The sequence below is a fragment of the Sesamum indicum genome, linkage group LG1 (genome assembly GCF_000512975.1).
Source record: "Sesamum indicum cultivar Zhongzhi No. 13 linkage group LG1, S_indicum_v1.0, whole genome shotgun sequence".
Taxonomy (NCBI): Eukaryota; Viridiplantae; Streptophyta; class Magnoliopsida; order Lamiales; family Pedaliaceae; genus Sesamum; species Sesamum indicum.
This window is the reverse complement of record NC_026145.1, coordinates 18200039-18221587: the sequence shown is the minus strand read 5'-3', so window position 1 is coordinate 18221587 and position 21549 is coordinate 18200039. Positions and strand designations below refer to the sequence as shown.

The window sequence follows — 21549 nt, the reverse complement described above, 5'->3', positions numbered from 1 at the left end:
CAAATGTCTTTGTTGAGTTTGGGACTCTCTCTTTTCACGTTCTTTCATTCAAGCATTGTGTCATCCAATGTATTAAGCAGTGTTACAAAAGCTGGCTGAAATGGATACAAAGCAGAATCAAATTGCAGATGGGAAGCCAGTTCAGATATTCTGTTCTCATCTATTGTTTCGTTGTTGTTGAAACTATATCTAACCTATTACTTCACAGTGGCTTCATTATATACATCCTTCGGAAAACTATTCAGAGTTTATTGATACCTTGGTGATTAAAGCGTGCCTGCAAAGTGCAGAACAGGCTTCATTACCAAAAATCTCTGCAGGAACACTTGCCTTCTATAAAATGATGAAAACGAACACCATCTTTGATGATGATCTGCCGCTTTCTAGCCATGGAAATGTATTTTGCAAATGTATGACAATCTGCACAGATTCTTGTACTCTTAATCACCCTTATTGGGGTATTGGTTTTTGTCTTAATCAGCCCATATGTAATTGCTCTTTTTTCTGTATGTGAAAGCAGGGCCTTCTCCTTCTCCTCCTCATCCATGTCCTGGTATACACATTTAGTATCCGGTACATATCCCATCTTGTTGATCTCAGATATCAGTTGATATAGTTCAAAATAGATTTCACCATCTTGATGGTGGTTACCCACTGCAGAAAATACATGAACGGTCTTCTCGATTTCTATCCAGCTCCCAACATGTCCTACTTTCACCAACCTATGAGCCATCAAATCTTTGACCTTCTCCGCATCATCCCATCTCTTAGAAGCTGCATACATGTTCATCATCAAGACATAGTTAGCAGGATTATGTGGTTCTAACTTGAAAAGTTCTTTGGCAGCAATCTCTCCCAGCTTGATGTTACCATGGACTCGACACGATCCAAGAATCGCACCCCAGACTGTTACATCAGGCTCTATAGGCATTTGCTTGATGAAATCCCAAGCTTCGTCAAGATATCCAGCTCTTCCAAGAAGATCGACCATACAAGAATAGTGTTCGATGGTCGGAGTAATCCCATATTCCATCTGCATACTGTCAAAATATTCCCACCCTTCATCGATTAAACCAGAATGTTTGCACCCTGAGAGGAGAGCTGTCATGGTAATAGCATCTGGTTGAAGTTTCTCTTCTTGCATTCTTTGAAACAGAGAGATACCCTCCTTCCCGTAGCCATATATAGAAAACCCCATTATCATGGAGTTCCAACAAGCTAATGTCTTGTTCTGGGCCTTGTGAAAAACTTTATATGCACTTTCTAAATCACCACACTTACTGTACATGTCTACAAGTGCTGTGCAGACAAATGCATCTTCTGTGTAACCATTTCTGATACTGAGGCAGTGCGCCTCTTTTCCTTTGTGCAACAAAGACAAGCCTGCAGAAGCTCTTAGTAAGCTAGCAATCGTAGCTGAGTTCGGCTTGATACCTTGTTTCTGCATTTGGTAGCAAAAATCGAGTGCATTTTTGTAGTGTCCACTCTGTGAACTGCCGGATATAAGGGCGGTCCATGAGACCACATTGGGAGTCAAGCCTGAGTTCTTAATTTGCCTAATCATGGCTAAGGCTTCATTAATTTTTCCTGCCATTGAATAACCAGATACCATGCTGTTGTATGTAACTAGATCAGGATTAACTCCCTCTCTCTTCATTTGGTTCAGAAGGCTCATAGCTTCTACAAAATTGCCCTTGAAGGAATACCCAGAAATCATTGTGTTCCAAGCAAAGATGTTTCTGTCCTTCATACCATCAAAAACAGCTCGAGCACTGTTTAAGTCATTATTCTTCACATACATGTCTAGCAATGAAGTCCCCACATGTAGATCAGAATCAAGCCCATTTCTTACAACATAGCAATGAGTTGACTTCCCAAGATTTAGGTAACACAATTCACTTACTGCTTGAAGTACAGTGGTAATAGATCTGGAGTTTGGCTCAAAACCAGCAATTTGCATATTCTGCAATATCATCAGTACTTCTTGGTATAATCCATGATGGAGATGGCCTGAGAGAAGGCTATTCCAAGTCACTATATCTGGTTTCATATTAGAAGCTTCCATTTCATGCAATATTTCCGATGCATCTTTCATATAACCAAGTGCCATATAACCAGAGACTACCGAGTTCCATGTAGACAGGTTTCGGGTTTCCATCAGACCAAAAACTGTTGTAGCAAGTTCAAGCTTGCCATTTTTGAAGTACATATTGATAAGTGAATTGCATATCAGTAAATTGGATTCCATTGCATTTCGCAGGATATAACCGTGTATCTGCTTTCCCCCATCAAGAGCTTTAAGTTTCCCACAAGCTTGTAGAACTTTAGCAATAGTGAAGCTATTATTAGCCTCCACAGGCAAAAGTTGCATTTGGCGAAAAATTTCTAGACCCTGAAACCATTTCTCTTTCCTCAAAGCTACCAAAAAAGCTTCATTCAACAACAAAGAACTATGATCTGAAGTTTCATCAAACGCCTCATTAGCAGTATCTAAACCCCAACACCTCCCGTAGAAGTTCATCAATGCACATTTTGCAAACACATCCAGATCAAAGCCTCTTTTGATTAAACAAACATGAATTGCCAAACCTAACCATGAAACTCTTAAATTTGCACAGAGTTTGAGAACTATGGCAAGAGCTTCACTGCCAAAGGTCACTCCCATATTGTGCAATTGAACGATAACTTTAAGAACTTCATGAGGGTCTCCACCAAAATTTCTGAAATCCTCCAAGAAAGAGTTCCAGGGCGAATAGTTTTGTGCATAGCCCACAAAGAAAACCATCGCAGCTGATTCAAAATCGCCGGATTCCAAGTAAGATGTGATCAAAGATTGCACCTTTACATCTGAATCTTTCTTCTTGGCCATTTTTATGATCTGGGCATGGCTTGCTTTGACTAAACTAGCTGGATTAAACTTGCTAAATGAAGAAATGCTCGACAAAGATTCAGAGGACGGAGGCTCGAGAGAAGCACGACGTGAAGCTTCAACAGCGGTCTCTGCAACAGTTAGCATACTAAATTTTGTGGCGAAGTTTCTTTGTGGGCTGAAGACTAAATGGTGCAGAGGACTGATGGCTTCCATTTAGGCCCAAGATTTTCCTTTACGGGGAATAAGTTAAGGTGCCTGTGTCGTCAAACATGTCGTAAAAAGAGATTTGGAGGTTCATCAGCAGTAACTTGCTGAAAAATGAAAGGAGGAAAGCAAAGGAAAAATGTCTGGTAAGGTAGCTTTTCAGTGGATAAGGTTATCCACTGAGGATAAAAGGAGATCAAAGTTGCAATGACACGAACCGAGCCAAAAAATTACAGTCAATACTTCTCTACGACAATCAATCATAAAGCAAAGACTTGTATTGCGTCAAGTTTTATCCTTATTGATTATGTATCATAGTTGTCTTCATTATTCATTACCCATCAGCTATGATATGTAACATCACTGAACAAATGAGAAATGCCCATGTTCTCCTAGAGGCCAATCATTGTTAAGAGGAAACTGTATGCTGTTTTGTCTGGCCATTGGATCAGGCATGAAGATAGTATATTATGCACAATTTGAAAGCAGCCTAAGAAATGAAAAAATTGACAACTGGAATAAAGGTCCAGCCTTCTGTACAGGCACAAGATAATGAAGAAAACAAGAAAAGTTATTAGCTGAGACAAAGCTACTGGTATAAGCAACCAGTTCTGAGTTCAAAGATTGTTTGCAACATTATATAAGCTATGCAATTGTCTGAAAATTCCGGAATCCTTGCCCCAGCCGTGGTTCATATATTTATAACCTAGCTAGTTTAAACTGTCTGCTTGTCTTCTCAGCAACTCATCTGAAAGCGTATTTGACGACTGCCCCTGATCTGTGTGACAAGTCTCCGATGTGGGTTAACTTCTAGATGATTCAACATATTCAGTGAGCATCAGTAGATAATCCATAAAGGAGCCTTGTGAAGAAGATTGATCCATTATATTGAATTTGTACCGCACAACTTTTTCCTGCACAGCAAAAGGAAACAGGTTACTAGATCTTTCAACTGGAATAGATTAACAACTAAAAGAGTGGATCAGAAAAGATACAATAAGCTACAAACTTTTCTAAATAAGTGAAGTATAAGTTTTAGCATTCTTTAATAGGCATCGTTTCATCCCTTCAAGTTTTGATAGGCACTTCCTGTATACCTCTCGACATGTACATGTTTCCCTATCGTCATATTTTTTCTTTTTGGCATCAATCTTGCAAAAGATTGGCACTCAATAAATGCCTGAAGTTCACATTTATCTATGAACAATAGCCAATTTATGATAAAGGAGATTAATAGGCATCCTGGAAAGATCTAAAAGATAGGGACACAAATTAGACTATGGCAGAGATGCCAGAGAAAAACCATGACTGATTTTGTTCCCTCTCCCCAAAGGCTTCAGGCTTTTGCACAATCTAGAGATGCTGTACCAGAAACCTTTAAGGGAGAGAGAACAAAAGCTTTCTTGGTGAAGAACATATATATTACTTCTGTGAGCAAAAGCCATAGTTTGTTATTTCTCCCCAAAGGCCTCCTAGCTAACCATGCTTCATATATGACATTTCTGCGTACCATCTTTTTAGTCGATTGTGCTAACATTACAGCATGCTAGAAGCCCTTGAGGGAGAATAACAATCAATGCTTTGAAATGTTTTATCTAATGACTAAGAGAAAGCTATGGAGCTCTTTCTGGTTTGATCATTTTGCAATGAGGTAAAACCTATTTATAGCCAAAAGTCGAGAGAAACAATGGGGTGGGGCCTATATATCTTTGGCACTTGACATGAATGGCCTAATCGGATTCTTTGGATTCATGATAGAGTTCACAATCTGAACAGAGAAGATATGCCCTCAAACACAGAAGTCAACCCTCCTAAACTAAGAATAAAGCATCAGGCATTTCAGATAATAAATTATTTGTCACATTTGATTCCTTTCTACACCTGTATCACTTCATCTTCTTGTATCAGTGAGAAACATCTCAATCTGCAGATTGAAACCTGCATGTAAATATATATGCCATCTCATAAGTTGGGAATTTCTCATGTTCGTGGATAATCATGGTCAAGCATGCATGCCTACCAACAAAGTTTCGGGCTTCAAAGCTCAAAGGTCACTGTGAAAAACTTCAGTGATGGCCGCGTCTCATACTTCTGCCTTTTGCTGAAAGCTACTGATGTGTTAAACAATACAGCGGATAATTAGGAGCTGGTGACATGCAAAATTTAAAAAAGATGACCACTCGAAAACCCATCATATCAAAGTAAATACTAGTGGTATAATATACTGTAAGATAAGACTTCTTTGTAGGTAAATCTTTCTACCTAATAACACGAATTGGAATGTCTTATCTGCATGAAACCCACTTCAATTCAGACAATAAACGCCTCTTGACACTGTTATAGTTGACAAGAAAAATAAGTTGGTGATTTTCTCTGCATGGAATCCTGGCTTTTTAGAGATCTTGAGGCCCACCCACTTTTATGACAAATAAATTATAGCACTGCTGAAGAGATTTTGTTAATTACCAGTGACATATGGCACATAATATGATATTTTATAAATAGTTCATCTTTTTTCCTTGGAAGTATGTACCTATCTCCTTTCACAAGAATCCCATTAAACTTTAACAAAAGAACAAATTCGCTGTGCCAAAATAGGCTATCTCATCAATTTATTATTGGATCCGTACACACTGATGGAAGGAGCAAACAGAAAAACAAAGAGAACAGGGTGGATGAAAGAAAAAAGAACTTTACTAAAGTAGCTTGCATAATAGTAATTTATGTTGAGCAAAGAAAAATCAAAACTTTGTTGGTTTCAGCTCCTCCCCATTTGAATTTACTAACGAAGGGATACACTGTTGCTAAAGATATTGTGAATTATTGGTGCCACATGTACATACAATATCAAATTAACATTGCCAATCTTTTCCTGGAATGAGTGCTTCCATCTCCTTTTGGCAATAAAGCACATAAAGTTAGCAACAGAAGGAGTACATCACCAGCCACCAGGACAGGATTGCTTAATGGTTTGTGAAAAGTTTAATATACATACGCCATGATAAGAGGAGCAAGGGACAATGATAGTAAGAACCGTATTTAGCTTGCAATTGTCTACTAGAATTACAAAATGGTGCATATTGAGACCGTGATATGAGTCCAATCAATGAGGAGAAAGATCTTAAATAAATTACATACAGGGAAAAAAAATGCAAGACCTCTATCTAGAGTATCAGTCCTTGTTCCGCAGTCCAATCAGTTCTCTACAGGAATATATGTTGCATTGTGATTCAAGTTAGCATGAATCTTTCAGAAACTTCCCTGTCATCCATCTTGATAACAGTTTGCCCTTTCAAGGGTTTCCAAGGGCATTTATCGCATCCATATCCTCAAGATTAATGAAATTCCACTAACAATACCCTTTTCATCTTCTTTAAAGAAAAGTGCTAACCATATCTCTACAGTAGGAGGCAACTTTTGCCCCATTAATTAGTACATGGAGAATAATGAAGTGAACATCTTACTTTAGAAATTCAAACAAATTATCGAAGAGAAATATGGTGTGCTGAACAATGTGAGAGTAGAACCTAGATAAGGGGAAAACATCCAACAGGCAAGCACAATAGATTTCTTTAAATTTTGAAGAGCTATGACATTCAAGATGTATCATAAGGATAAAATTTTTATATAGTAACACATCAAATAAACAAGCTGATACAAGGAAGCTAGAACTAAAACAAGCAAGTACTATGTATCTATTACTAAGTAGCACCTTAGATGTAAAACACGATCAGTAACTAAGATGTCTTGAGAAATACCGGAGCTCCTGATCCTGACCAAGAACATTGACCCTTTCACAGTAATAAATGTGTCTCGAATGGCACATACTATCCCTTGATATGAAAATTTTTATATCTGGGAATATAAAATCTTTTAGTCTACCAGCGTTCTCTTGGCCGGCCATCCGGGAAGACAGGAGCCAGAACTTTTTCTTCATTCTTCGTTGAGCCATTAACATGCTCAGATGATCTACTCAGTTCTAAACTAGGCAATGCGTCATCTTCATCACCGAAGTCCGGAGGCACATCATCATCATCATCATTGTCCCATTCATCCTCAAAATCTTCATCATCATCATCATATTCATCACTTCCTAAATTTTCAATGTCCGACCACTCATCTTCCTCATCTTCACCAGATCTATCCTCTGTTTCTTTTCCTTCCGCTTCATCGGACTCACTCCTCCGAGCGTTTCTCCTGGGGAATCTTGGAACATTCACAAGCGCGCGAAGCTTCTCCTTAATGAGCAACATCCTGTCTTTCTCTATCAATTGAGAATCTTGATATGCTTCGCGGAGGAAAACCGAGTCTCTATCCCCCTTCAGAGATACGTAGAACATATCCGGATGCCTTATCAACATCCCCCTGAGCTGTTGAGAGAATCTAAATTCCTCCCGGAAATGGGTTAGATGATCTACAAGTGTTCTCTTCTCAAGCGTGAGGCTCAAGATCTCATGCACAACACCACAAGCATGCTTTTCTTTCTCTGGAGTACCAGATCTCAACTCTGAAAAATCAGAATATGGTGAAATATAAGGCATATCTCTGAATTGACAAATCCTTCTCATCTCACCTTTAGAAAGATTAAGTCCTTTGGGTAGCTTGACTCTATTGAACCTCGGAGTCCGATCAATAATTAAATCTCTCTCTTCCAGCTCTCGTTCCCTATTCTCCTCTTCTGCAAGCTCTGCTGCGGACACTGCAAGCTCAGGATCCCAATGAGTCAATTCCAGTGCTGGCCCTAGCCCAGTTGCAACAACCTTGAAATACTGTGGGTAACGATGACAAATAGTATCACGAAATTCCAAAGGAAGCCCTAAATCACTCCTCAAATGGGCAATCTTCTCCAAAAGAATCCTCTTATCAATCGACATCATTAGCAATTTCCTCAACTTAACAACCAACAAATCCTCCATTTCATTCCTAATCTTCATCTCCTCAAGGTAAAGCCTCTCCGCCTCAGGGGTTAACTTGAACCTAAGCGAATAAACCCCTTCTTCCACAATCTCAAACACAGCAGGAAATTTCCTCAACAAAGCAATAAACCGCCTCCTTTTCTGTAGTCCCAAGGCTTTTCTAAACCGTCCCAGATCCCGAAGGGGCATAATCCTATCCGGCTGGCTCATCAAAATCTTCCTAATCTTCAAAACCAATTTGAGCTTCTTATCCCTCTGAATCACATTATCCAAGGGAAGTTCCTTCCTCCTCTTCACAGGACCAGCTCTTACAACAGGAAAATGAGTCCTCAAATTTGCGTAACAATCATTATTTTCTCGGAAGACTAAATTTTGACCCAAAAATGAAGTCTTTTTCAACTTTTCACAGGACAACAAGAAAGGGAAACCTAAACAAGACTTGGGTTTTTGAAGTAATGATGAATTACAGGAGAGGAAGAATGGAAGAGCGCTAACCGATGGTGAAGCTTTATGCGATGAAATTAAGAATTTTGGTTCCATAATTAATCTTGAACTCTTGGCGAAAATCACATGAAAAGTATATCATAATACATCAGAATTCACATTACAACTGATATGCCTATGATCATAAGAAGGGAAAATGGGATTCAAGGAATAACTGACCTTGAGTGCTTAACTAGGGTTTATCAGCAAAAACCCTCTCTGCAGATATTTCTCCTTTCCATTTTATCCTCTTCTTCAAGAATTAGATAGGTGGATTGGTGAAATTTGCTATTTTGCCCCCATGCTTTGTCAAAAATCCAAAAATACCTCATTATTATTTAATATGGTTACTTTTAGCTTTATCAACAAAAATATATGGGGGTAAATTTGCAAGAAAAAAGAATTGAAGTGGAAAGTGAATGACAGTATGGGCTCACAATTAGAGCCCAATGAAATCGGCCAATTGCTAACCGGAGCCCAATGAGATTGGCCCACAACTACCATCTCTTGTCAGGAAGTTTAGAATCAAATTCCGAACATGAAAAATTGTTTAGTCCAATTATTTTTTAATCATATTAAATGAATTATATTTACATGATACTTTTATATACACTAAATCATTGATTTAAATTTAATTTCTCATTTAACGTAACACTACCCGCTCCAAAAAATTTCATCAAGATTTTTTTGATATTTTTTCAACCACATGATCATAATAAAAACATAAAAGAATCGATCTACAACTAAACCAACATCAGGATCATCCATCACGAAAAGTGGCGATCATAATAGAAGCACAAAAGAGCCTATCTACAACTAAGCCGGCATCAAGATCATCCATTACGACCTATGGGGCGCAACAACTGGTGGGTCATATGCACTGTGTTTGCTTTCATTTTTGGCCCAACTAAGAGATAGGCGGAAATAAAGGATATGTTTAAGTTGAATTGAATCGATTCTTTTTATGTATTTTACTTATTTTACTTATTTTTGAGTTGTTTTGCAATTTTGTCCCAATTTACATTATTCTTTCCTTTCCTTTCAGTTTGCAAGCCTAATCGAAATTATGGAATTAAAGGCAATTTGGTCCTCTAATTACACCCATTTTTCATTTTAGTCATTTAATTTTTTAGAGTTGCAAAATAATTTTATAACTTTTTTGATTGCTAAATTTTAATTCTCTATTCGCTAAAATTTTACTCAAAAAATTGCCGGAAAATTGGACGTGGAGCCCACACGGTTTTGGGTGTCCAGGTGGGCTGATGAGCAAGCGTAAGGCATGGGGGTTGGAGGGTGCAAAGTTGCTTATGCTAAACTGGGAGATGATGCTAATGCCCTATTGCTTGATATAAGAATAGTTATGGAAGTAAAGCAAATGGGGAACCTGGAGTTGGAATAGCACAATGCCGTTGTGTGTACATTTTTGTCTTAGGTGCAATCCTTCTCATTCCAATGAACAATTTACAAGACAACCCGTCTTATGTTTCTGAATTGCAATGAAGCCAGATTCGATGGAAACTCAGAACTTGTAGCGGAGCTGGTAAGTGGTAACAGCAAATGGAAATCAAAGATGGTACTTCAAAGCTCAAGAGGATGGATGCTTCGTGCTCACCTTTTATTCTCTTATACTTATTCAAAACAACATTGTGCTTGTCTTACTACTCCAGTTCCATATGTTTGTATGTCTTTCACAGTTTCAGGTGTACATCTCTAAATATTTTAAGACAATTATTTAAAGCTCTGCCCAGATTTGCAGGAGGCTTCTGATAATCTGACCCTTGGTGCTCCAGCTGCTGGGGTTGGATTATTGGCTTCTACCCAGGTTGGACTTCCCAGCATTTAAAATTTTCTCTAGTATAATATAGATTATGGAGTATCTACTCTTTCCTTTTTTTGCCTGTTTTCAGTTGGAAACAATTCTCCCAAAGTTGCAATTTAATTTTTCTCTTTCTTAATTAAAATGAAACAATTTACTCCCTTTTAAAAAACACAAAGGGACAAATTGCTATATTTTAAAAAATATAAGAGAATAAATTACTAATATTTTTTATAAGGGATAATTTGTTTATTTGCAATATCATAGGGGTTGCTTGCAGTTTTTCCGTTACAGTGCAGCTTGTAAGCAAGAAACTCCAGTTATTGGTGGTTTCCCTTAATTTGTCTAATCTTGTTAAATGTGTGGCTAACATGAAGATTCTCCTTTCATTACATACATGAAAAAGTTGAAAACTTTTTGAATGGAAAAGAAATCAATGAAAAGAATTGTCTAATTAAGTTCATTTCCATGGAAAGGCATCAATAATTGTAACAATAATGAAGGCAGCATCTGATTCAATCTGAAATACACACACACACATACACATGTGTCTGTGTGTTATTTACAAACAAATGTAAAAGGTGGTCTCTTTTGGCCCTCATTTCTGAACTCCATATTCTTCTTCCCAAACAATGAAATTATTTGCAATATAATCCTACAAATATACTTCAATGTAATAATAATATTTAAGTATTAATTATGTGGATTAATAGAAACCACCCAATGAATTTAAAATCCAGACCACTCTTGTTTTGGTTTTGGAGTCCAGAACTGAGAAGCAAGCAAGGTAATCAGCGCATGTATGATGATGTTAGGACTTGACTTTCCTGCTTGTCCTCCTCCTCCTCCTCCTGTCTTCATTGTAACAAGCGTTAATTGGTGAATCAAGGATATGATTAACGTCTCCATCTCCCTATCCACAATACGATAATTAGAGATGGACCCTATTTTTATCTATCTCCTTTATCCATTACTCCCATCCGACACGTAACCTTAAACATTTATTCTCATATATTATGTTGATTCATTCTTGACCCGTTACTTTTATTGAGACGGATTTAGACTTGTATAACTTCTTCCCCTCTTCTCTAATTAATATTCTTGCCAATCTTCTCTCTCTCTCTTGTAATAATTGTGATTGGAGTAGCATCAAGTATGTAGCTATGTAGCAAGTGCAGCTATATATAAATCCATGTTGGTAGCATAGTTGTCTCAGACGTATACTTGTGCGGAGTCAGTGGCTATATATATATATGGATAACAAGTGTAGACAAAAACATTCCAAGACTCAAAATTCTTGCAGTTGCAGCTCATGTGAAGGTTACTTTCTTCTTTCTTCTCTTCTCATATCTAAAATTCTTTACTCCTATCTTATGATGTTAATTGGGGCCTGCAGAGGTTAGCAGTATGGAGTGGGAAGTGATAAAGATGTCTGAAGAAGAAGAAGATATAATTCGTAGAATGCACAAGCTTGTGGGAGACAAGTACGAACTAACATATATACTTGGAACTCATGATTTCTATCTATGTAATAATTGTTGTTATGATGATATGGAACGTATGGATGTGTGTGTTCAGGTGGGGACTGATAGCTGGAAGAATTCCCGGGAGAAAAGCTGAGGAGATTGAAAGATTTTGGTTGATGAGAAATAAAAGTGAGAGTTTTAAGAGCAACAGGATGAGGATCATATCCATACCCCTACAGCAACAACAACAACAACACAATTCTTGATCTCTTCTCTTCCTTGTACTCATCAACAAATATGTAAATGTATATACGCTATTATTATTATTATTATTATACTCCAACTTCTAGTCCATATATATTTTCTACGACAATGATCAATAAAAAAAGAGTATGGTATTATGTTAGAATGAGTACGGCTGATTCTTCTCATTGTTTCTTTTAAGTAATTCATGACTAATATTTTTATTTAAATCAAATCTATTTGAGCTAAATTAACTACACATTATGTTTATGTGTGATACATTTGTTATTATGGGATTAATTATTTTTTTTCAACTGTTCATCAAAAAGTGTATTATATTTATCATAATTGGTCCAATCCTGATCTAAATCGTTTTGGATTTGAATTTTTATTTATAGCAAGAACATGGAATGATAAAGATTAAGTCATATCATTAAATTTTGATATTTCTGAGGTGTCGGTGCCTTAATTCTTATTGGGCTAGAGAATGTCATAACATGGGCCAGGCCTGCATAAAAGTAGTTCTCAGGGTGTAATAAAAACAAACATAAAAGTATTTCAAATGTTTCTGACAATTCTTGCTCCCATTGAATAATAATCAGTTGAGTTGAGGTTGTAATATGATCTTATTCAAAATTCAATCTAATTACACGTAAGTTTTTTATAACTTAAAAAATTATTTTAATATTTTTAAAATTTGTATCCATATAATAAATATATTTTTTTGTTAGTCAAAATTTATTAAATATGTTGATATTAAAGAAAAAATTAAATAAAATTAATATATATTTTGGGTAAATATGATTTTTATCACTAATATCAATAAATTTAGTAAATTTTAATTAATAAAAAAATTTATTTATCAAATCAATCATAGACCAAACTTAAAAAAAGAATATAATTATGATAATTATTTATTAGAAGGTAATTAATTCATACATAAATAGCGTAAGTTTTTAAAGGGAAGTGTTGAATGCTGAGAGAGTTACAGTGTAAAGAGCCAAAGGGAGTAGATAGAGTAGAGTAGTGATTTCTTGCAGTAATAATGCACCAATGGCAAGTGGCCCTGCCCTTCTTGCAGTAAAAAGAGAGAGACCCTTTCACAATAAAGCCCTCAGACAGAACTTGAAAACATACAGACACCCCCGCGCGCCTTTTCAAGAAACCACCAAACACACACTACGCGCTCAGTCAGCAAGAAAAGCATTCAATTGCTTCTGTTTGTATTCACCTGCCTCCATTCTTTGGCCTGTTCATCTTCTTAAAGTTACTGTTCTTTATTTTCTTTTCCTCTTTACTTTTTTCTCTCTTCACAGAGACACGTACAGCTGTTCTTTATTTGCTCTTACTCATCAGAGATGAAGAAGAAATCTTTGAGCATGTTGCTGTGATTGGTAAATCGCTTCTCTGTTTAGAATTCTTTCCAGTGTTCTTGGGTTCTTGTGCTTGTTATTTTATTCCACACACTCCCGCGTGTCTTTGTGTGTTTTATTCTCTTGATCATGCATGTTTTGTGTGTGCATTTATCTTTTTACTCAAATTGTAATGTTCATCCCAAGGCTCGATTCTTGAGGCGCTTTTCTTTACGTCTCTGTTTCTTGCGTTTTCTGGTTTGGCCGTTGGGTTTTATGTAAGTCATGTCCGATGATTTGCTTGACGAACTCCATTGTTCATAGAAATGATTATCTCGTTGAGGGCGTTTTGTGTTTATTCTTGCGTTTCAGTTTTACTCTTTTATTGTGGGTGTTTTGTTGTGTGTTAAACAGAAGTTGTTATAATGGGTTCGGGTTCAGAATCAGCAGCAGAAAGGGTGGCGGCAAAATGGGAGGTGGGTCCAAAAGAGGAAGTGGTTCAGGCGTTTATGGAGACTTTGGTTGATCCTCGCTTGCCTTTGACGGTCTCTGTTAATGACCCTCCCACTGAGGATGCGCAGAATTCTGTTGCCAGACAGGTCACTGTTTCCTCTGCTAATGATTTAAGCATTCATCTTATTTTGCAACTTTATGTTCTCTTGAAACTGTAATTATAGACTTTGAACCCCAAGAAATTTACTGCTTAAAGGTTGTTGCCCGAAATCTTTAAAAATGCAAAGAAAACGAGTAAGTTAAAGGGGGGAAACCTGTCTCTTTTCCCTTTGTGCTTATGTAGGAATTTTGGTGGCAGTAATGTTCCCATACTGCAAAATTTTCATGTGCTACTAAGACTAGAATCTAATATTTTTATTCACCATGAATGGGCGCAAAAATGAGGTTATGGTATCAAAACAGGCGTATGGTTGACATGGTCTGTAAGCTCAAAAAGTTCCCATGGCACATCCAGCAAGGGGCTTAGATTGTTCATGCATTTTTGTAAGAACACTTGATGTGTGAGGCATCAGCTATCAATGGATAATTTAAGCTGATATAGCTTCCTACCTTTGTTCCAACCGTTCTGATTGCTTTTATTTTCTTGTTCATTGCATTAGATGCATGCAGTTGTTTTGCTTTACAACTACTACCACAGGAAGCAGAAACCAGATCTAGAATTTTTGGATTTTGTATCGTTCTGTAAGTTGGCTCTCTTACTGAGGCCATCTTTGATCCCATTCATGAAAATGATGAATGAAAGTGAATTAGTAGAGTTGACTGGTGCTGAAGATCAGCTTTCAGTGACTGAGAAAGCAGTAAAGGATGCTTGTGATATTGCTGTAGCTTTAGATGCATCGAAAGACATTCCAGCCACAGAAGGATGTCCGATATCCAAGGTTGCAGTTTTGTTGATTGACTCAGAGGGAGAAAACTGTTTGCTGCTGTTTGGTGCTATCACTGAAGGTGTGTGGTCACTTATTGAAAAAGAACTTAATGAGTTGAACATCAATCAAGAAAGATCAGCAGAAGCAAAGGTCACGAAGAAGAGGAAAATAAACAGAACCAAGGCATCAACTGATGACCCCAAGTTTCTGCAGCTGGGCTATGATGCCGTGAAGGATATCACAGGTATGCCATCCATCACTATCTATTATCACTCTAAATCTTCATAATTTTTAGATGTATATTTCAAAACAGTGAGATATTTCTTTCTGCTTTATCCTTAAAACGTGAATTTCTTCCCCAAGCATTGATGCCTCAGTAATATACTGGGAGGCTTTCTTCAATAATACCTTATATTTAAAGCTTCAGATTGTTGTAACTGATAGGAAAACTACTTGCACGTTTTATTAGCCTGAAAAATATTGTCTATATCGTAATTACTATCTGTGAACACTGTTGATACATTTTCGCTTTTTAGGATGAACTAAGTGGTTTATGAATGTTCTGTTGCATGGAGCAGGCATCGAGAGTTCTGCCCTTGTGGTTTTGGAGACTCATGTTGCATACTCATTAAATAAACAAAAATCGGCTGCTCAATTTTATATGATGCAGTGCCCTCAGTCATTCAGCATAAACCAGAGATTTCCTCTTAAATTTCTTGTTGAGAGGTTAGTCCTGTTCACTACTGTTTAACTTGGTAACAATGACAGTGCTGGTTATTGCTGCTATTGATTGTCGCAGGACTCTTGATGAAGACATACAGATATTCTGGCGATTGCCTTTCTCAAATAGTTGGATATTATTTTCTCTGAGCCTGTAATTGCACCTAGATGTTAGTTATGCTGACTTTCTTGCTTGTGCCTTTTGCCTGCTAGAATGTTCTTCTACATGTGTTTCTGGACCCCAAATTTGAGTGGCAGGCTAGTTTTAAGGTTGTGTTGATACCTTCACCCGTTTTCATTACGATGTAATTCTGTTCCATCATTAGGATTTGCTGTTGCTGGCCTTCTTGTATTTGCAATGAGAGAATGTCAGTTAAAACATTATAGTTTTATACCCTTAGGAGATGTGTATTGAGAACTTCCTAATGCTTTGCTGTTCATTCTTTTACTTTCATGAATAATGTGTTGCGTTGAGAAAGATCACTTCAAACAGCAAGCTGGTTCTGTTCATTTTCTTATGCATTTAAGGTACTATGATACAATATGTAAGAGAAAACTCCTCTGGTCTGCATGAAGTGGCTTCATAAATAAGACTAGGAGGAAATTGCAATGAGAGAAGCTTCAGTAGTATATAAAATAGGTCTTGTTTTTACTTAAGAGTTCTTGCAACAAAATAATTCCGCAACACTTTCAGCTTGCAGGGCCCTTTGGCAGAAAAGCATTATGACAGCTGGGCAACTACAACAGTTGTCGAGTATCATCGCATGCTTCCTTATGTGGGGTTCATCTCGAGCTGGCTTTCAAGGTATGATGTCGATGAGCCTCCTCCTCCTTTTGTAATTACTTGGTTTGTGTGTCTTCTTAAATTGGCAGTGTCGGGTGTCTGTGTGTTCATAACGGTGCATTCGTATGAAAATTACGAAATGTTGCAGGAATGATCTGTGTTTGCCAAGTTTAAATGGTCACAATGCTCAAAGCATCACGAGGGCTGGTGAAAAAGAACATACTCAAAGTGTGATACCTGCTTTGCCTGTACCAAAATATAGTGAAGAAGACTTGGATCACATTGATAGCAGCAGTTCTGAAATGAAAGTTAGTTCTTCTGAGAAAATAGCTATTGGAAATAGTGAAGGCGACCAGAAGAAGTGTAAGCATTCATCTAGCAGTAAAGTAGCATGTTCTGTTGTTATGTTTCAGAGTGCAGCAAACGGTGGAAATGTCACAGATGAATTCAACAAAAGATGTGACATCCTCAGTTCTTCTGAAAAAGACACAAGCAGAATCAGCCTTGAAAATTTGGATAATGACAATGACAAACATGAGGTGGATTCATTGTCTGGACCTTCAAGAATGCTGTCTCAGAGTATCGTGAAAGATACTAATGCCGAGAAAATCGATGAAAGATCTAAGATTGTTGATTCTGCTGTAAAGGAGGGAACAAGAATCAAACTTGAAATTTTGGACACTGATTGTGAAGATCAGCGCAATGGTTCACTGTCCAGAGGGCCGTCTCAAATGACTGCATCAGATGAGAATATCTCTCAGAAATTCAACAAAAGATGTGACAAGACAGATTCTGCTACAATGGAGGATTTAGATAACAGCAATTACGAGTGTATCAATGGTTTATCTTCTGGTCGTTCAAGAGGGCTGCAAAGAGTGAATATGTGTGGCTTTACTAATTCGTGTCTCAAGAATGAGGATTCAAACGAGAAGCTAAATTCGAAAATTAGAGTTTATCATCACAGGAGAAAGAGCTGCTCTTCTGCACAGCATGATGCCTATGGTCCAGACGATGATGTACAATTGAAGGTGAGAAAACCCTTTCTACAGTTGCTTTCATAATGTATTTTATTATAAAACTTTCCTTGCATGGTTACATGATCCTTTACAACATATTTGCTGTCTTGAGGCAAATATAATGTTATTTTTGACCAAGAAATGATTGTATTCAAATAAATGAAAACAAAGTAAATAGGGAGTGACTAAGAAAAAGTTGTCCAGTCCTTTTAATCAAGGAAAAAAGAGCATACTGAGCAGATTGTGGAGATGGGGGACTCTACACGGTCCAACATTTGGTTATTCCACTTATCCATATGTTAAATTCATTACTAGGTGGAGATGGCAGACCATTTGAAACTGAATGATACACAACGCAGAGATGAGAATGAAGATAATCATGACGTGACTATATTGTGCAATCAAAATGGGAATGATGTAATAGATAATGCGCTCATACAAAGTCAACCTGCTTCAGAGGACCTGCAGAATGCTGTAGCACTTCTTTACAGAAAAAGACTAGAACTGGTATTGACTTTCTTTCTGTAGTTCCAGTTTATGTTTTTTTTTTAATGACAATACAAATAAGTGAACAATATGAGAACCTGGTACTCTTGATCTGCATAATGTTTTAAAAACACATAGACATGCTATATTCTCTTGTCTTGCAGTGTTCTCAGATCTGCACTATGGAAGATACACTTGCATTATATGAAGATTACATCGAACGAATAAGGGATGGTATGTCATCTTTCCAGTTTTTTATTTGATGTCCCTTGAGCTGTAATCTCTAAACATATCGAAGTTGCAGTCTTCAAGAATGCATTATTATGTGCTGCTAAATGATAAATTTTCTGAACTTGGAAGATGGCATCATATGAAAATTAAACATTCATGAAAAAGAACAGAACATAATATCGCAGTGCTAGTAAGCTTGGCCGCCTTCATCTTAAACACAAAAATAAAATTGTTGGAATTTGCTTTAGCCATCTGTTTACAAGATGACACTAAATTGTTACCTAGCAGTTCTGTTTTCCTTGTCCGACCTCATTTCTTATCTATGTAGCTATATGCTAATATTTTCCATGAAAAATGCAAAAGATTGCATCATATGATAATTATCTATTTGATACAGAAATATTCCACTTCTCGATGAAGTGAAGAAAAATGTGTATCTTATTGAGTAGTCTGTGCTTGTATCTTAGCTTGTTAATGTTATAGATAATTGTAACAAAGTTTACACGAAATTCAACATCAATTTTCAGGTGGTGACGTTGGTTTGGCTCGTCAATGTATCAAATCTATTGTAGATGGGAATAATAATTTGCTGCTGAAGAATGAAACCGAAATTCAAGACAAGGGTCATCAGCCTAGTGAAGATCATTCCTCCCATCAATCTGAAAAGCAAACCAGAACCAGATTATCTGACCCATTTCTTCCTGGGAGATCTTCATGTCAAGTTAGTTTCGTTCGTGAAAGACAAAATGTGCTACGACAAAGCAATGCTCTTATGTGTATGCTTATTTTAATCACTACAACATGTTCTCGTACTTGAGATCTTATTATGACCTTCGCTTGTTAGGACTTGGAGTACATATGTCTGAAGAACAACTGGAGACTGCCTAGGTACTTTGTAAAGCCATCAGATGGTAAGACACTTGCACTAAATAAGGCCCCTCTGAAAAAGACTTAAAGAAGTGCTGGTTTGAGAAAACATTAGTCTTTTCACTCATGCAATGTCTGAATACACTCTTGTTTCTTCTGGTAAAGAATTGAATGCACGAACTCATTGCTTTCGTTCTGTGCTATTATCATACTGCATTTTGATTCTTCCGCATGCACAATTTTCAGGTAAATTCATGTCGAATGTGACCGTGGAGGGTAAAGATTTGAAGCTCATCTCAGAGGGTGGTTGGGAGTCTAGCCCGTTGGCAGCGAGGGAGTCTGCTGCTGCTCAGATGATTGCCAAAATACGGGACGCTTGGACATTGAACTGCGATCAAGCCTGTGACTAATTCTTTCCCTTTGAACAGGAAATGAAGTTTGACTCACATGAAATGTGCCCATCTTTGGACACTGATTCCATGAAAACCTGTTTCGTAACTGTATTTATTTATTCCTAGTTAAAACTCAGTCGTTGGGTATGAAACATCTTTCTACTCCCAAATGTTGATGGAAATTAAAAATTAAATGCATTTAAGTGGAATATTCTCCCTCACATGTTGATGCTGATGCGATGCCCCCTAAATATATAATTAATTACCAAATTTAATTCTATTTAATCTTGAAATTAACATTTAAGAATTTCCAAGCTTTCGGTAATAATCATAAAATTCTAGTTCCAATATAATTCAACTGAATGTCATAACAATAATAATCAATTATTTTTTCTCTAAAAATGCTTATTATTTATAAGTATAAAATATAGATCTGCTTATCTCCTAATTAATATAGTTAGGCAAAATTAGGTTTGAACTATTTTTTTATTTTTTTCAAAAACAACTAAACTTTGACATAAATTAGTCCAGTGCTGGAGCAGTGGAGCACTTTTTTCTCTACTTGTGTTTGAAAAGAAATTTTAAATCAAAATGAATTTGAATCTGTAAATTTGAGTAATATATTAGTATAGTGATTGATATATCATTTAAAAAAAAAAATAATTACATCACATGTACATTAATTAAATTTAATTTGAATAAGAATTTTGACAAACCTAATTTGGTAAAAAATTTCAGAATTTGAATTTGATATTACTATTCGCTTTCCTTGTGTGTATAAAACATATTGTGACACCTCATCGTCCACTCCAAGAACACCAAACCATACGGAATCAATCAAGAATGACGAACGACGATCTCTACGCCAAACTCCCCCAAGATGTCATCTTCCAAATCCTCCTCAAACTCCCCACACACTCCCTCCTTCAACTCAGGTCTGTTTCTAAATCATTTGTTCCTTTAATCTCCCATCCCCACTTCCTCAGACTCCACCTCTCCTCTTCCGCCGCCCCCCACCCCTTCCACCACCTTCTCTACTATGAATCCAGCGATTACACCAAGAGTTACTTCTCTTTTCATGTTGAAAAGACCTTTTCTTTGTGTACACTTCTTGAAACTCCATTCAAGAGTGTTAACGGTTACCTGAGACTTGTGGGTTGTTGCAGAGGAGTGGTGTGTTTGTTTGATACCAATTACTTTACTTTTGTTGGAACTGTGATTCTATGGAACCCCTTTATTGGCAAGTTCAAGATTCTTCCTTGTCTGCAAGGGTTAAACTGTTTTGGGAGCAATTTCTCACATATGGCTGTTGGGTTTGGGTTTGATCATCGGGCTGTTGATTTCAAGGTTGTAAAAATTTTATATGATTGTGATAGTGAGCGTAAGTTTCTGCCAAAGGCTTTCATTTATGGTATAAAAACTGGCTCTTGGAGGAGTATTGGTGAGGTTGTTCCTTGTTTCATGCCCAGGAATTGGTCAAGCAGTGTGTTGGTGAATGGGATTGTGCATTGGTTGGCATATAAGCGGCCGGAATTCAATGGTCCTCCTAATTGCATTATGGGGTTTGATGTAGTTGATGAGGTTTTTAAGTTGATGGAGTTACCTCAGAATCTTGGGCCGAATTGTAATGAATTGCGGTTGTCTCCTTCGGTTGATAAGAAGTCAGTGGCTCTGTTTGTTAATAATCGCGAGAATGTGGGTGATACATGGAATGTTTGGTTGATGAATGATTATGGAAAAGTAGAATCTTGGACAAGAAAATGTACGGTTGTGTTGGATCAGGTTTTCTTTCCCTTGAAGCTTGTAAGTGATGGAGAAATTTTAGCTGCAATAAGTGATGAGAAATTGGTTTTGTTTGATGTTGGGAAGGAGGAAATCAAGGATCTTGAAGTTTGTGGTCTGCCGCTGTCCTTCAGTGCAGCTAGCTACATGCCAAGCTTGGCATTGCTTGATGCTGGTGAGCAACTCGTGAAGTAAGATTCTTGACGAGAAAACTGTTTGAAGAAAGATTTTCATTATGTCTGGGAGCTTAGTTTTATCTTGTAATATACTGTAGTTGCATAACGAATTTGATGATTACATAGTGTGATATCTAGTGAAAAATATACAAGCTTGTGATTACCTAATTCTTGCAAAGCACTTGAAAACATATTTATGGTTGTTTACATAATATTTGTGTTGTTCTGTTAGTACCGTAGCTGTGTGCAGCTGAAGCTTCCTGGAGTAAGCTTTTAGTGTCCTTGTGTTTACATGTTATGAAATTTCATGATGAAAGATTCATGTTTCATCGTACTTATATAAATGAGCTATTGTCGTGGTTCA

General features: G+C 37.0%; 5 protein-coding genes and 1 long non-coding RNA gene across 8 annotated transcripts; 3 read left to right on the top strand and 3 right to left on the bottom strand.

The window, feature by feature from the left end:
* Positions 200 to 3431, bottom strand: LOC105173555 (pentatricopeptide repeat-containing protein At4g01030, mitochondrial). The gene has a single exon (XM_011095342.2). It carries the CDS (start codon positions 3083 to 3085, stop codon positions 302 to 304), a length of 2784 nt encoding a protein of 927 aa, XP_011093644.1. The 5' UTR covers positions 3086 to 3431; the 3' UTR covers positions 200 to 301.
* On the bottom strand, positions 4957 to 5361 carry LOC105173551. The gene is made up of 2 exons (XR_002286992.1): positions 5097 to 5361; positions 4957 to 5014 (listed from the first exon to the last, which is right to left on the bottom strand). It is a non-coding gene; the product is annotated as an uncharacterized LOC105173551 (long non-coding RNA).
* On the bottom strand, positions 6644 to 8719 carry LOC105173542 (protein ROOT PRIMORDIUM DEFECTIVE 1). Its single transcript, XM_011095326.2, has one exon. The coding sequence runs from the start codon at positions 8530 to 8532 to the stop codon at positions 6955 to 6957; it is 1578 nt and encodes a 525-aa protein (XP_011093628.1). The 5' UTR covers positions 8533 to 8719; the 3' UTR covers positions 6644 to 6954.
* Positions 11337 to 12186, top strand: LOC105173532 (MYB-like transcription factor ETC3). Its single transcript, XM_011095314.2, has 3 exons — positions 11337 to 11611; positions 11688 to 11775; positions 11870 to 12186. The coding sequence occupies exons 1-3, from the start codon at positions 11545 to 11547 to the stop codon at positions 12021 to 12023; spliced, it is 309 nt and encodes a 102-aa protein (XP_011093616.1). The 5' UTR covers positions 11337 to 11544; the 3' UTR covers positions 12024 to 12186.
* LOC105173510 lies at positions 12993 to 19450 on the top strand. 3 transcript variants are annotated; one of them, XM_011095285.2, is made up of 12 exons: positions 12993 to 13223; positions 13317 to 13394; positions 13767 to 13951; positions 14465 to 14975; positions 15310 to 15457; positions 16146 to 16256; positions 16384 to 17263; positions 17567 to 17758; positions 17902 to 17971; positions 18496 to 18716; positions 18813 to 18879; positions 19082 to 19450. In XM_011095285.2, exons 3-12 carry the CDS (start codon positions 13778 to 13780, stop codon positions 19243 to 19245), a joined length of 2538 nt encoding a protein of 845 aa, XP_011093587.1. In that variant the 5' UTR covers positions 12993 to 13223; positions 13317 to 13394; positions 13767 to 13777; the 3' UTR covers positions 19246 to 19450. The 3 variants fall into 3 exon arrangements, with proteins under 3 accessions (XP_011093587.1, XP_011093604.1, XP_011093577.1); XM_011095302.2 differs by lacking the exon at positions 12993 to 13223 and having other exon boundaries at positions 13230 to 13394; positions 18496 to 18689; XM_011095275.2 differs by lacking the exon at positions 12993 to 13223 and having other exon boundaries at positions 13230 to 13394.
* LOC105173502 (F-box/kelch-repeat protein At3g06240-like) lies at positions 20020 to 21549 on the top strand. Its single transcript, XM_011095264.2, has one exon. The coding sequence runs from the start codon at positions 20071 to 20073 to the stop codon at positions 21202 to 21204; it is 1134 nt and encodes a 377-aa protein (XP_011093566.1). The 5' UTR covers positions 20020 to 20070; the 3' UTR covers positions 21205 to 21549.

What these genes read in the sequence shown, in the direction of transcription:
- LOC105173555 (XM_011095342.2), bottom strand. Translation starts at nt 3,085, where the DNA reads ATGGAAGCCATCAGTCCTCTGCACCATTTAGTCTTCAGCCCACAAAGA.
- LOC105173542 (XM_011095326.2), bottom strand. Translation starts at nt 8,532, where the DNA reads ATGGAACCAAAATTCTTAATTTCATCGCATAAAGCTTCACCATCGGTT.
- LOC105173532 (XM_011095314.2), top strand. Translation starts at nt 11,545, where the DNA reads ATGGATAACAAGTGTAGACAAAAACATTCCAAGACTCAAAATTCTTGC. An exon ending in CAGTTGCAGCTCATGTGAAG is followed by an intron (nt 11,612 to 11,687) that starts GTTACTTTCTTC and finishes TGGGGCCTGCAG; the next exon opens with AGGTTAGCAGTATGGAGTGG. An exon ending in CACAAGCTTGTGGGAGACAA is followed by an intron (nt 11,776 to 11,869) that starts GTACGAACTAAC and finishes GTGTGTGTTCAG; the next exon opens with GTGGGGACTGATAGCTGGAA.
- LOC105173510 (XM_011095285.2), top strand. Translation starts at nt 13,778, where the DNA reads ATGGGTTCGGGTTCAGAATCAGCAGCAGAAAGGGTGGCGGCAAAATGG. An exon ending in ATCTCGAGCTGGCTTTCAAG is followed by an intron (nt 16,257 to 16,383) that starts GTATGATGTCGA and finishes GAAATGTTGCAG; the next exon opens with GAATGATCTGTGTTTGCCAA. An exon ending in CTTTGTAAAGCCATCAGATG is followed by an intron (nt 18,880 to 19,081) that starts GTAAGACACTTG and finishes CACAATTTTCAG; the next exon opens with GTAAATTCATGTCGAATGTG.
- LOC105173502 (XM_011095264.2), top strand. Translation starts at nt 20,071, where the DNA reads ATGACGAACGACGATCTCTACGCCAAACTCCCCCAAGATGTCATCTTC.